The sequence below is a fragment of the Pleurodeles waltl genome, chromosome 4_1 (assembly GCF_031143425.1).
Source record: "Pleurodeles waltl isolate 20211129_DDA chromosome 4_1, aPleWal1.hap1.20221129, whole genome shotgun sequence".
NCBI lineage: Eukaryota > Metazoa > Chordata > Amphibia > Caudata > Salamandridae > Pleurodeles > Pleurodeles waltl.
Genome location: NC_090442.1, coordinates 45,061,756 through 45,075,172, shown reverse-complemented (window position 1 = coordinate 45,075,172; position 13,417 = coordinate 45,061,756). Strand labels below are relative to the sequence as shown.

Sequence of the window (13,417 nt, the reverse complement as noted above, 5' to 3'; positions counted from 1 at the left end):
TGTTTTTTTAAACTCCTAAATCAAATGCAATAAACTGGTCACAGAATGAGTCTAAATGTACTTGAAAGAAATCACATAGGCATAACTTGGAGAAATGATTCCACGAGGAGCATCTTAATAAAAAACAGGGGGCTAATTGGTGAAAGTTTATAGGACAATTTAGAGAAGCTGCCTTTAAATGTTGGAACAGTTATCTCCAGATAAAAGCTATCATTAGTAAATACAAATGTTTGGCAGAGCATGTGCAATGTATTTAAAAGTTAATACTGAGTGTAACATAAAGTAATACAGACTCTTGAATCAGATTCAGTCTTCACATGGCATGTATCCAGGAAAAAAAACAATGTGGCGATACATACATCTCGAATAAGACCAATGAATGTGAGAACAGCTTTAGTTATCAATCCCACCTCACTAAACACGAGAGAACTCACACTGGACAAAAACATTATGACTGTTCTGAATGCTTTAAAAGCTTCAGTTGGAAATCTGCTCTCTCTCAGCATGAGAGAACTCACACTGGACAAAAACCTTATCAGTGCTCTGAATGCTGGAAAAGCTTCAGTCAGAAATCTGGTCTCGCTCAACATGAGATAGCCCACACTGGAAGAAAACCATATCAGTGCTCTGAATGCCAGAAAAGCTTTAGTCGAAAAATAGCTCTCACTCACCATGAGAGAACTCACACTGGGGAAAGACCTTATCAGTGCTCTGAATGCTGGAAAGGCTTCAGTTGGAAGGCTAGTCTTGCTCGTCATGAGAGAACTCACACTGGACAAAAACCGTATCAGTGCACTGAATGCCAAAAAAGTTTCCGCCACAGATTTGGTTTAACTCTACATGAGAGAATCCATACTGGGCTGAAACCGCATCAGTGTTCTGAATGCCAGAAAAGCTTCAGTCAGAAAATAACTCTGACTAAACATGAGAGAACTCACACTGGGATAAAGCCTTATCAGTGCTCTGAATGCTGGAAAAGCTTCAGTTGGAAATCTGGTCTCTCTCAGCATGAGAGAACTCACACTGGACAAAAACCTTATCAGTGCTCTGAATGCCAGAAAAGATTCAGTCTGAGAGCCAATTTAATTACATATGAACAAAGCCATACAGGGCACAAACCATATCAGTGTTGTGAATGCCAGAAAAGCTTCAGTCGGAAATTAAGTCTTATTCAACATGCAAGAACCCACACTAAGCAAAAACCTTATCAGTGCTCGGAATGCCAGAAAACCTTCAGTGACAAAATCTATCTCAATCAGCATGAGAGAACGCACACAGGGGACAATCCTTATCATTGCTCTGAATGCTGGAAAGGCTTCAGTAAGAAAGCAAGTTTAATTCAGCATGAGAGAATCCATAGTGGGCACAAACCCTATCAGTGTTCTGAATGCCAGAAAAGTTTCAGATTGAAACAGAGTCTCACTAAACATGAGAGGACCCACACTGGGCAAAAACCTTATCAGTGCTCTGAATGCCAGAAAAACTTCAGTCAGAAATCTGGTCTTGTTCGTCATGAGAGAACTCACACTGGAATAAAACCATATCAGTGCTCTGAATGCCAAAAAAGCTTCAGTGACAGAGCCTGCTTAATTCAACATGAGAGAATCCATACTGGGCACAAACCGTTTTACTGCTCTGAATGCCATAAAAGGTTCAGACAGAAAACCTGTCTCGCTCAACATGAACGTTTACACACTGGGAAAAAACCTTATCAATGCTCTGAATGCTGGAAAAGCTTCAGTCAGAAATCTGGTCTCACTCTTCATGAGAGAACTCACACTGGCCTAAAACCGTTTCATTGCTCTCAATGCCAAAAAAGCTTCAGTGAGAAACCAAGGTTAATTCAACATGAGAGAATCCATACAGGGCACAAGCCATTTCAGTGCACTGAATGCCATAAAAGGTTCAGGCAGAAAACCTGTCTCACTCGACATGAGCGTTTACACACTGGACAAAAACCTTATCAGTGCTCTGAATCCTGGAAAAGCTTCAGTCTTAAATCTGGTCTTGCTGAACATGAGAGAAATCAAATTGAAAAAAACCTTATCAATGTTCTAAATGCCAGGGTATCGTCTGTGGGAGATTCAGTTTGATTCAACATGAAAGAACCCACTATGAGAAAGAAAAGGATCAGTGCTCTGGCTCTGAGAACATCTTCATTTGTAAATGCAACCTATCTACATGAGAGAGACAACGTAGGAAAATAAAAGGTGCTCACTATCAACCATGGGAAGGGGGTGTCAGCATTGCAAAACCTTCATATGAAGCAGCCAAAAAGAAAAGACATCAATCTATTGATTGTCCCACAAACACACAGCGAGGGGTGGAAACACTTGAATTATCTCATTCCTTAGTAACTATTTGTGGCCTCATTCCATTCAGTTTGCTTTGCTTCCTGAGTGTTAATAAACCAGGGCACCAGTGCACGAGGTTGAGTTGATCCTGATGCCAAGACCCTGTGACCTGGAAGGCAAGTAACCTCGAACTGTTTCCAGCCTTAATGAGCCTCTCCAGGGAGCTACAGCACAAGTCACTTTGTTGTAGGGCTCTGTGGGACCAGCGTCTGTTCATGTCTGTGCCACTTAAGGCTGATTATTGAGAAAAACTAAAGTTGATGGAGAGACTGGTAGTTAATCTCGGCAACATCCCACCACATCATTCTCTAGTCTTTGCACCATTGAAGACGAGGCCAACCATTCTTGCCTTACCCTAGATAGTCCTAATCACTACTGTTCCAGGGCGACTTGGCCTAGTATTACAGAGATCCCCTTTAATGGCCTCTTCCCTTTTCCATTTTGCGACAAATGGAGCCTGCTTCCCATAAGTTTCACAAGCTTTAGAATCACATCAGATACATCCAAGAGAGTCTCACATTTAAGTGGGCCTATTCAAAAGATGGGCTCTGTTGTACAGTTATAGTACTATAATAAGATGACTAACGCACTACAAAATGCCATTCACAAACATACTTACGGATGTTCTGCCTCGCCTGTCGCCTTCTGTGCGTAGATCTCTGCCCCAACTGCGTAGCCTTTTCACACTTATGTACATGTTTTAGTAGTAAATGTGGGAGGGACAGAAGGGAGTGACTGGAAAATGGGGAATACGTTTGCCTAAAGGGGAGCAGCTAAGGGAGGAGGAAGGAGGGATTTCAGAAGGGACATGCACTCACAAATGTTTAAGCCCACTGCTACTCACAAACTGAACTTCTAAAGTAACCTCACTACAGCCAAAAAAAACACAAAAAGAATTGTAAATGTACTTCAGCTCAAAGCTGGAGTACCTCCATCCCCACATATGACCAACCACTAATACTACAGCACCCTCCCGGAGATAATAATGGATGCAGTGACTTTAAATAACATCCAATAGAAAATAATGCTAAATTAAATTATTTAATCAGGTTAAAAAACGAATTAGATGTTATTTTTAAAAAAAAACAATCTAAAAATAGAATATTTGTTTAAAGTAGTTTTTTTTAACTTTAAATACTATTGTAACATTTTAATAATTAAAACTTACAAATGTTACTAAAGGTCAGTAGTTCCCAGCCTGTGGTTCGGAGACCCCTGGGGGTCTTCGAAGCCTCCTCAGGGAGTCTGCAACTGCTTAGAAAAATAAATAATACTAACAGATTAATAAACTGTATATAAATAAATTGGCTAAATGTACAATTGAACATTTTAAAACATACAGTAAATGTCAAGGAATTTTAAATTGGAGGCTAAAAATGAAATTATTGTTCTCAGATTGATTTGTGGGTGTATTGCAGGTACATCAAACAGAATATAGTATGGACAATGTGTGGCTTCAACTCAACGTAGAAGAGCTCCAACCTTCCTTTTAATTTTTGTTTTTTATTTATATGTGTCTGAAAATTAAATAAATTGTGTTGTTTGTGTATATGTTTGAAGAATGCTTGTTTCTTGACTGAGTGGGGGTCCCCGTATTCCAATAATGATTTACTGGGGTCCCTGGGTTCCAGTAAGTGGAGGTCCTCAGAAGTCAAAATGTTGGAAATCAATGCTATAGGTGAACATTTAGTTCAATTTAAACTTAAGAAAAATAATTTAAATTTAATATACTTAAAATAATTAAAATTTAAATTTAAAATATGTTATTGAGGCTTTTACATGTAATAATTTGTAGTAATATTTTTCACATTTAATATATGTTTGCACGTCTCCCTGTACTTTACCATAGAAAGATCTCTTCCACCAGGCGATGTATAGGGAAAATGCAAAACGGTAATTAAATTAAAAACATATATTTCTTTGTTAAATATTTAATGTACATTTAATTTTATGAATTGTTTTACATGCAAACAAAATGAAAAATGCTACAGCACAAGTAACTTAGTTCTAATAGATATTTAATTTTATGGCAAGACCGGAGGCTCCTATTATGCTTAAGTCTTTTCTTTATTTTTAATAGCAGCCGCAGTCAAGAACAGAACTACTGATCCCATAAGGCCAACAACAACGGCCAATTAGGATCAAAAGGTAGTTAATGCACCAATCACAGACAACCTGTCGGAATAATATCTATCTTGACTGGGAACAGCCCTCTTTTCTTGCTGCCAGCAGTCAAGATAAGTACATCCATTTCCTATGTCTACTATTTATTTGAGTTTCTAGTGATGATTCCCTGTGTTTTTACTGCAAATATTAATATTTTGGTGTTTGGTGCTTAACGTACGTTGGTTTCCTTCTCAGCTGGCTTGTAGCCGCACTTTCAGAATGTTCAGCGTGAGCGCGTCTGTTTAATTAACCGTTCCCCTTTAGTGCGCGCTGTTATTTCAGCGCCCGTTGAAGAGAAAGATATTTTTAGCATATTTCGTCTCCCTGGCTTCACCGTTTCATTTTGTCAAAAGCTTGTGATTGGATTATCTCGGCGTCTGCTGAGTTAATCTTTTCCCTTCACCTTCAGTGAGCTCAAGCTTGTAATTGGATTATCCCTGCTTCTGCTGAGTTAATCCTTTCCCTTTATGCTTCAGTGAGCTCAAGCGTTGGAGTGTGTAGTTTTAATGCTTGGAGGAATTTCTTTCTCCTGTCACTTTGACGGCTTTATTATTCCCCGGTTGGCCCCCAGGGATTTCCCTTTTCAACAAACTCGTGTTGCCTACAGCTCCTGCTGTCAGGCACCCTGGAACATACTTCTCAAGCCTTTATTCAGTGTTTAACAATGTCGGACTCCTATTTCTTGGAGTTTCGGTTTCAGTTTCGATTTTTTAGTTTCAATTTGGCAATTTTTCCTTCCTGGGATAAAAAAAAATACTAATCCTTTTTTGGCAGTTATTTTTTACTTGTTTTCCCTATTACCATGGACAGCTCCAATGTTCCAGTGCTGTCTCAGGAGGAGGAGGAAGACGTCCTCAAAGACAATCTGAATGACTTCATTCAGTCTTCAGTTGAGCAGGCCATGGCTGTTTCATGGCAAAAGTTATAAAACAATTTGGAAAATTCAGTGGTGTCTCTGGTGTCACAAACCATGCTGGCCCAATCTGCGGGAGAAGGCAGAAAGCATCTAAATCCTTCAAAAAAATACCAAACCGAAGCTAAAGACAAGTGACAAGAGTTCACATGTGGCAGAGGACGTGGCTCCTCAAAGGCCTCCTTTAAAGGAGGGTTTATTGAACAAAACACCTAAAAAGTGCATGGTTAAGGCTAAGCATATTTCTTCAATTCATATCTCAAAAAGTTTAGACACCGATGAAGAAGTGCAAGACCCTGATTCGGATTCGGATATTTCTGACAGGGACGTGGGAGATGTCTTCTCCCCTCCTCCTCCCAAAAAAGCCAAATGTGGGTCACAAGATTTTTTGGGCTCTTGCACGATTTTAAATGCCGAAGGGGTGCCAATGTTCGATCCTTCCAGCATCCAGCACCCTAACTCAACTGAATGGCTCCCTACGGACAATGTGATAGAATATGTTACGGCCAGACTGTGTACTACCCTTGATAAACAGGTGCGGGCTAAACTCAGATCCGAATGTCCCTGTCCCGCCCTTTCCTCAAAAATTACTGCCACCCCATCCATTGATACTTCTCTAATAACCTTTTTTACTAAATATGGCAAGGACCCACGCAAGGGGGTGGAAAAAGCATAGTCTTCTTGTCAAGACAAACTGTTAGACGTGGTAAGTCCCCTAACTCGGATTTTCGACCTGGCAGAATCAGCTCGATTGGAACAGGCCTTGGTCGACCCAGCAGGACTCTCCTTGTAGGCCCAACGGGCCATTTGCTTGCTGGGAAACGCCAATTCTTCCATCACACACGAACGCAGGAAGGGTCTTCTCCTCAAACTTGATCCTAAGCTGGTCAACTTGGTCGGTTCGGACCCCGGGGTCAAAGCGGAAGGCATGCTTTTTTGTGACTCCTTTATCAAGGAGTTGAGTAAATATGTGGCGACTTTTTCATCCCTTGATAAAGCCGAACAATCTTTGAAGAAGATGTTTTCGACGCATGTTTTTGCTAGGGCTGGCAGAGGCAGGAACCGCTTTGCCGGCCGTACCTATGCTAACCAAGGTTCCCGGGGTTACTACGGCAACTCAACAGCTCAAGACTACAGGCCACAATTCTATCCCCAAAGGCACAGGGGTTCAGGAACAGAGGGAAACGAAGTTCCAAGTTCTCATCTCAAACCGGTAAGTCAACCAATTGTTTCTCAGGCTCTGGGGGGGTCGTATTTCAACTTGCCTGTCAAAATGAAAAGAACTAACATCAGATCCATTGGTGTTAAATACCGTTCAGGGATATGTTATAGAGCTATTTGCAGAGCCTTTGCAAACTGTTTTTCCTCCTCCACCTCAATTTTCTTTACAAATGACAGACTTAACTTCCCTAGAAATTCAAGCATTACTTCAGAAACAGGCGATAATCCCTTGTCCTTTAGATCCTTCGGGGTTTCTCATTTCAGTTTTCCTGGTACAGAAAAAGAACAAAAAGATGAGACCAGTTATCAACCTTCGGCAATTCAACCAGTTCGTTCTTTACAGACACTTCAAGATGGAAACTATCATTCATCTCAGGGATACCCTTCTACAAGGGGATTGGATGGTAAGGTTAGACCTAAAGGATGCTTATCTAACCGTGTCCATACATCCCGTCTCTCAAAAATTCCTTCAATTCCAATGGGCCGGCCAAACTTTCTGATTCACCTCTCTGCCGTTCGGTCTCTTTTCCGCCCCATGGTGTTTCACAAAGCTGATGAGACCGGTGGCAGCTTTTCTCAGGGCTCGGGCGTCAGGTTGGTTATCTACCTGGACGATATTGTCATGATGAATCAAAATCGCTCCTCCCTTCTGGTCCAAGTGCGTCTTTCCTGCACACTACTTACAGACCTGGGTTTTATCATAAATTACGAGAAATCTTCCTTAGATCCGACCCAAAAGATCAAATTTCTAAGTTTTCTCGTAGATTCCATTTCGGCTTCCCTTCTTCCCTCCTCAAAGATAAAATCTATCAAGTCAGAAATTCAGCTTATTCTTCGCAACTCTCAACTCACTCTCCGATCCCTTGCAAGGGTCATAGGTCTTCTCTCTTCCTCAATCCAAGCTATTTTCCCAGGTCCTTTACATTATCGAGCTTTGCAAAGGTTGAAAATATGCCACCTCCAAAGAGGGTTGGCCTATTCAGATTCTATAGAACTAGATCAGGACTCTCGAGCGGAACTCCAATGGTGGATAGACCATTTAGATGCCTGGAACGGCAGGACCATCTTTGCATCAGCCCCAGATCTAGTATTGGAATCAGATGCAAGCCTTCAGGGCTGGGGGGCCCGTTGTGGTACAGTCTCGACTGGAGGATTATGGTCACGAGAGGAGTCAAAACTGCACATAAATTGTTTAGAGATGCTTGCCGGCTCCTTTGCAATCAGAAGCCTTGCAAGCGACAGGGTTTCCTGCTCCGTTCTACTCAGGATGGACAACATTTCCGCGGTTCGCTACATCAACCGCTTAGGGGGTACAAGGTCCAAGCCTTTAGCGGAATTAGCAAAAGGGTTCTGGGAGTTTTGTCTTCTAAACAGAATCTCAGTGCAAGCGGAGTACCTTCCGGGCCACCTCAGTGTGGTAGCAGATTGGTACTCTTGACATTTTCAAGATTCCAGCGACTGGATGCTCAATGTGCAGATCTTCAACAGCATCTTTCACAAATGGGGTCCTTTCGAGGTAGATCTATTCGCTTCACGACTCAGCGCACAACTACCAAAGTTCTTCAGTTGGCATCCAGACCCGCTAGCCCTAGCATTCAATGCTTTTTCTCAAGATTGGTCTACTTCCCTCAATTACGCTTTCCCTCCCTTGATTTTGATTTCCAGGGTTATAGCACATGTCAGACGCTAACAGGCTTCCATAGTTCTCATAGTTCCTTTCTGGCACGCTCAGGTGTGGTTTCCATCCCTCCTAGAACTTTCAATAGAACCTCCTTTCTTACTTCCCCCAATCCCAGACCTTCTAACCAATCCTCAAGGCCTATCTCACAACCTAATTCTCCAGAATGCTCTCATTCTCTCAGCTTGGAAAATTTCAGGGAATCCCAGCCTGGCACTTCTATTTCAACAGAAGCTTCAAATTTCCTGGACATGGCTAGAGCTCCAGGAACAAAGAAAGCATATAGATCAGCTTTGGATCTCTGGCATTGCTGGTGTGTGGGAAAACTGGTTAATCCCTTTACAGCAGATGTAACAATGGTTATAGATTTTTTGGCAGCAGAAGCTTCCAAAGGTAAATCTTTCCGTACTATTAATTTGTATAGGTCAGCTATTTCTTCGTCACATGTGTTTTTACAGGAAAGACCGGTTGGAGTACATCCCTTGGTATTTAGCCTTTTAAAGGGAGTAAAATTTTCCAATCCTCCAAAGCCAAAATATAGTTCTTTATGGGAAGTTAATACTGTATTACGATTGTTTGTGTCATGGCCGGATAATGCTTCTTTATTGTTGAAGCAGCTTTCAGCCAAATTAACTATGCTTTTATGTCTAGTGTCTTTCAAGCGTTTATCTGATGTTAAAGCTTTGGACATTACAGCTCGTCAGTTCACTCCTTCTGGGGTTTTGTTTAATGTGGTCAGACGTACAAAAACTAACCTTTCTTCAGTTTTTTTAACCCTTTTTTCCAGATCAGCCTAAACTTTGTGTAGGTCAATGTTTACAAGCTTATGAACAACAGACAGCTGGTCTGAGGAATTCCTCTTCTACCCAGCTCCTGCTTTCCTTCAGGAAGCCTTTCAAACCCGTGTCCTCACCAACTTTAGCTCGTTGGGTCCGCTGGATTATGTCTTTGGCTGGTATTGATATCTCCGCCTTTGGGGCCCTTTTGGCAAGGGGAGCCATGGCGTCCAAAGCTTTTTGGGCCGGTTCCCGCTTAGAGGATATTCTCAGGTCGGCTGACTGGTCCAATGACAATGTTTTTAAAGTTTTCTAATGTAAACCGATTGAACATGCCTCTTTCAATGTGATTAATACGCTTTAAAATAGCATAATAGGAGCCTCCGGTCTTCCCATAAAATGTAGATTTTCCCAGTAATTTATGAAGGAAATTCTTAATTTTATTAAAGACACGGAGGCAAGTATTATCCCGCCGCTACAAAATGAATTCTACTATTATGTCTCCCTCCCTTCCAGCTCGGGACAACAGTCAACGACATAAGGCTCCTGCCTTCGTCTCTTCACCGGCTTCGTTCTTGTCCAGTTTCGCATCTACGACTTTCTCTCCGTCCTCTCAACACACCCTTCCGGAGTTCGCTCAAAGACTGATTTACTCTTTCCAAGAATTTTTAGCTCTAGGCCTAGCTATTTGTTTGTAGTTTAATTGTTCCATTGTTTTCTACGGGTTAAGCTCGCACAAGAAAAGAGGGCTGTTCCTAGTCAAGATAGGTATTATTACAACAGGTTGTTTGTGATTGGTGCATTTTATTAGAGCTACCTTTTGATCCTCATTGGCCGTTGTTGTTGGCCTTATGAGATCAGTAGTTCTGTTCTTGACTGCGGCTGCTATTAAAAATAAAGAAAAGACTTAAGCATAATACTCGCCTCCGTGTCTTTAATAAATTAAGACTTTCCTTCATAAATTACTAGGAAAATCTACATTAATTTGATTATATTAAATAAAAATGATTTTTAAGGATTTGTTAAAAAACACCTAAAGTAAAATGCTCATATTTACTTTCTGTGTATGTGTTCTCAAACTTAGTTATATATAGAATTATTTGAAATTAAGATTTTTAAGAACAAATTAGTCACATGTATGTTTAACTTATAGTTTAACATATTTTATCATAAAATATTTATTTTAAAAATAGATATTGTGCTTTAATATTCTAATGAATTTATATGTATGTTTAAAAATGTGAAATCAATTATTATAAGATTATTTCCTCTTAAACCCCTGTCTCCATTCTACTCTTTGAAAGGATGTTGCATTGTTAGTGGTTGCCCATGTGTGTAGCTGGACTTACTCCTCCTCCTTTTTGGTGGTAGTAACTTACACTTGTAAATTTGGCTCCACCTCGTTTGAGGGAGTGGAGTCCTTCTAATCTACACTTTTGAATAGCTTTAAACTCGTAAATAGTGAGTAGCCAAAACTAGCAAAGCTACTCAGAAGTGTATGAGTAATCTTGCATGAGTAGATTACTCACGGGTGTAAGTTGTTTTTTTTTTTTTTTTTCTTTTTTCTTTTTTTTTAAATATCTGTTTTATTGCTTTCGCCACAAATATTCAACAATAAACACAAGCATCAAAACAGCAGGATAACAACCGTTACATAATATCCTAATAACATAATACCAAACCAAATGAAATGAAAAAAAAAAAAGAAATCTGGATCTGAGTGTTAGGATTTCCATCCTACAATAATCCACTACACAAATGACTGCAGGTACATTTACAATCTTTTCCTTTGGGGTGGGGTCAATTGCCCCTTCTCCAATGTCCATATATTAATGAACTGTAGTACACTAACATATATCATGCAACCCAAGCATATGTTTTCATATCTTGTGCGAGTTTGATCTTATTATCTGTCACTCCCTTTGTTGTGATTGTGCATCCCTGTGGTGATATATGGTGACAAATACCTCTTGCGCAACACTGCTGCTCAGTCTGAGAGTTTATCCACCTAAACATCAACCTTCCGTTATGTATGTTCCGGAATAGTTATGTGTTACTTGTCTCAATGCTCACTAGAGGCTGTAAGCCACCCCCTCTTCATGCCCACCACTCTAGTACGCTGTTCAGAGAGAAAAGAGAAAACTACAGAAAGTGGAGGCAAATATCGTAGTAATCATGTCCCCTCTACCGCATGAGTATTCCACACTATCAAATTTACGGCGGGCGCTCGTCATTCTTAACCTCTAGTCTAGTGACAAATGCTTTCCAAGCGTCCTACCCCGTGCAAGTCTGACCCTTATCTCGTAATGTGCGTAACACTCGAATCTACGTCCGTGCCCAACGCAGTGTCACAGCCCGCCACGTCTTAATCTCTGGCGCCCTGGGGGCCTTCCAGTTCATGGCAATCAATCTTTTGTACATTATTAGTGCTAAATCTGCAAATCTGTGGATGTATATATGTTTTTTGTTTCTGGTTCTAACACCCAATAAACAAGATCTTGGTTCTGGCAAAAACGTATATTCTGTAATATCGGATATATCTGCCACCACCTCACGCCAGGCCTCCCCTAGGGGTCCGCACTCCCATACCATATGATAAATGTGGGCCATCAGGGAGCCACAACGGGGGCACAACGGATTAGACGCAGGGAACATGCGCTCTAAGCGGGTTGGCAAGAGGTACGTCTGATGTATGAAATTTAATTGGGTGTAGCGAAATCTGGGGTTCTGCGACACCCGCCGGGCCTGACCAAGAGCAATGGACCATTCCTCAGGAGATACTTATGGGTGTAAATTAATGTCGCAACTTGCCTCCAGGGTGTCCAACTATACAGGAATGGTAAATCTGAAGTGGGTCCGAGTAGTTGGGCTGCAATTGGAGCAAATCGGAAGATCCTGCTCAAACACCGGAACACTTGTCCAAGGCATTTGTTTTACTGTGGTGAGACAACATAGAATTTAAAGTATTATTTCTGTACTTGCTGCATCTTTGGGTCTCATGAGGTACTCTTGTCACAACTATTTGATGCTACAATGCTAGGATCATCAAATTATTCCTTGACTTTAATACTGTTATTAGTATTTACTTATATATTTTCACTTCTCCTTCTTTTGCTTGATTTTGTTGTGTTTACTATTGCATAGGCGCCAAAATTACTTTGCTGTTAACTGCTTCTGAGGTACTCTTATCCTTTGTGTACTTTTTATACGATGAACACAGCTTTTACCCTCACTGTACAGCTGCAATGTAAGCACCCAGAGTCCAAACCAGTCAACATGGGCTCCAGTACGCTGCATATTCTCACACCATGTTCTTTGCTTTGGGTCGGATCATCAACCTTGAACCATCTCCATAATGTGGAAGCTCAGAAGACTTTGCAGCTGTTTTAACTGCCTGACATTTGGCACATTCTGATGGCCATAGATTCAGGTTCAACTTAATGACCCAACTCTAGTTGTTGACATTTTGCACTTCAAGCCACTTCTGTGCAGCTCACCACCTTCTGTAACTGGTTCAGCCCAAAACATTGTATCACTTTCCAGTGTCCATCATCACCAGAGACGAGACTTAATAGTACCCCCTCGAACATGGCTATCAGGATCAGCTACTGTTTTGTATACAGATTTATTATGATGTTGAATATGTGACTAACAGTATCCTTTATTTCCTTCTGGACAGTTGTTTGTGCTCATTATTAATTCTGAAATCAGAGACCTGCTTTTGATTTTGCTCCTGTGCAATTAATAAATATTCTTGTTAATCTAAACTTGGTTTCAATCCTCTCAAAGTTTTTTTTGTCTCTTTTTACTACAGTGTATTAAAATTTGTGACTTCCACTGTTTTGCTTTACCTTCAAGCATGCCTTAGGTCTTACTGTGCAAGCCAAGTTATCAAAAGCGAGCTAAGGACACTTTAGTGGAAGACACATTTACCATTGCTGACCAAAGTCATGCATACGTACACAAAGAATGGTAAAGCAAAGCAGGCTGATCTCAGGAAGCAGACCGCCTTTTTGAAAGGATTACTGTGGAATCTGCTACAATTGTAGATGCAAAAAGTAAAAACCATTGGGGGGGATGTTGGTAGCTATGCTCCCAGAATTTGAGACTTCTACCCTTTCGCTCAGGCTTTGAAAGAGCTAAAGATGGAACACTTCAGGCATTCAGGTCTCCACAACTAAGACTGCTGTCTCATGTCATACAGCACTTGCACTGTTACCTGAATCAATTTACCCTGTGCTACGTACAAGCATTTTACATAAACAGGGTGTGCTATGCTTTGTGAACAGGCCGTCACCCTTCTTTGTAT

At 40.9% G+C, this 13,417-nt stretch overlaps 1 protein-coding gene across 2 annotated transcripts in view; it reads left to right on the top strand.

Moving 5' to 3' along the window:
* The first annotated feature begins 4 nt into the window (after positions 1–4).
* Positions 5–13,417, top strand: part of LOC138287348 (zinc finger protein 84-like) — a 42,341-nt gene continuing 28,928 nt past the window's right edge. Inside the window, exon 1 of one of the 2 annotated variants that reach the window (XM_069227709.1) lies at positions 5–1,903. In XM_069227709.1, the coding sequence (XP_069083810.1) occupies positions 318–1,903 (1,586 nt within the window). In that variant the 5' untranslated portion in view covers positions 5–317. The remainder of the gene's footprint in view (positions 1,904–13,417) is intronic. The other variant, XM_069227710.1, reaches the window with a different exon arrangement.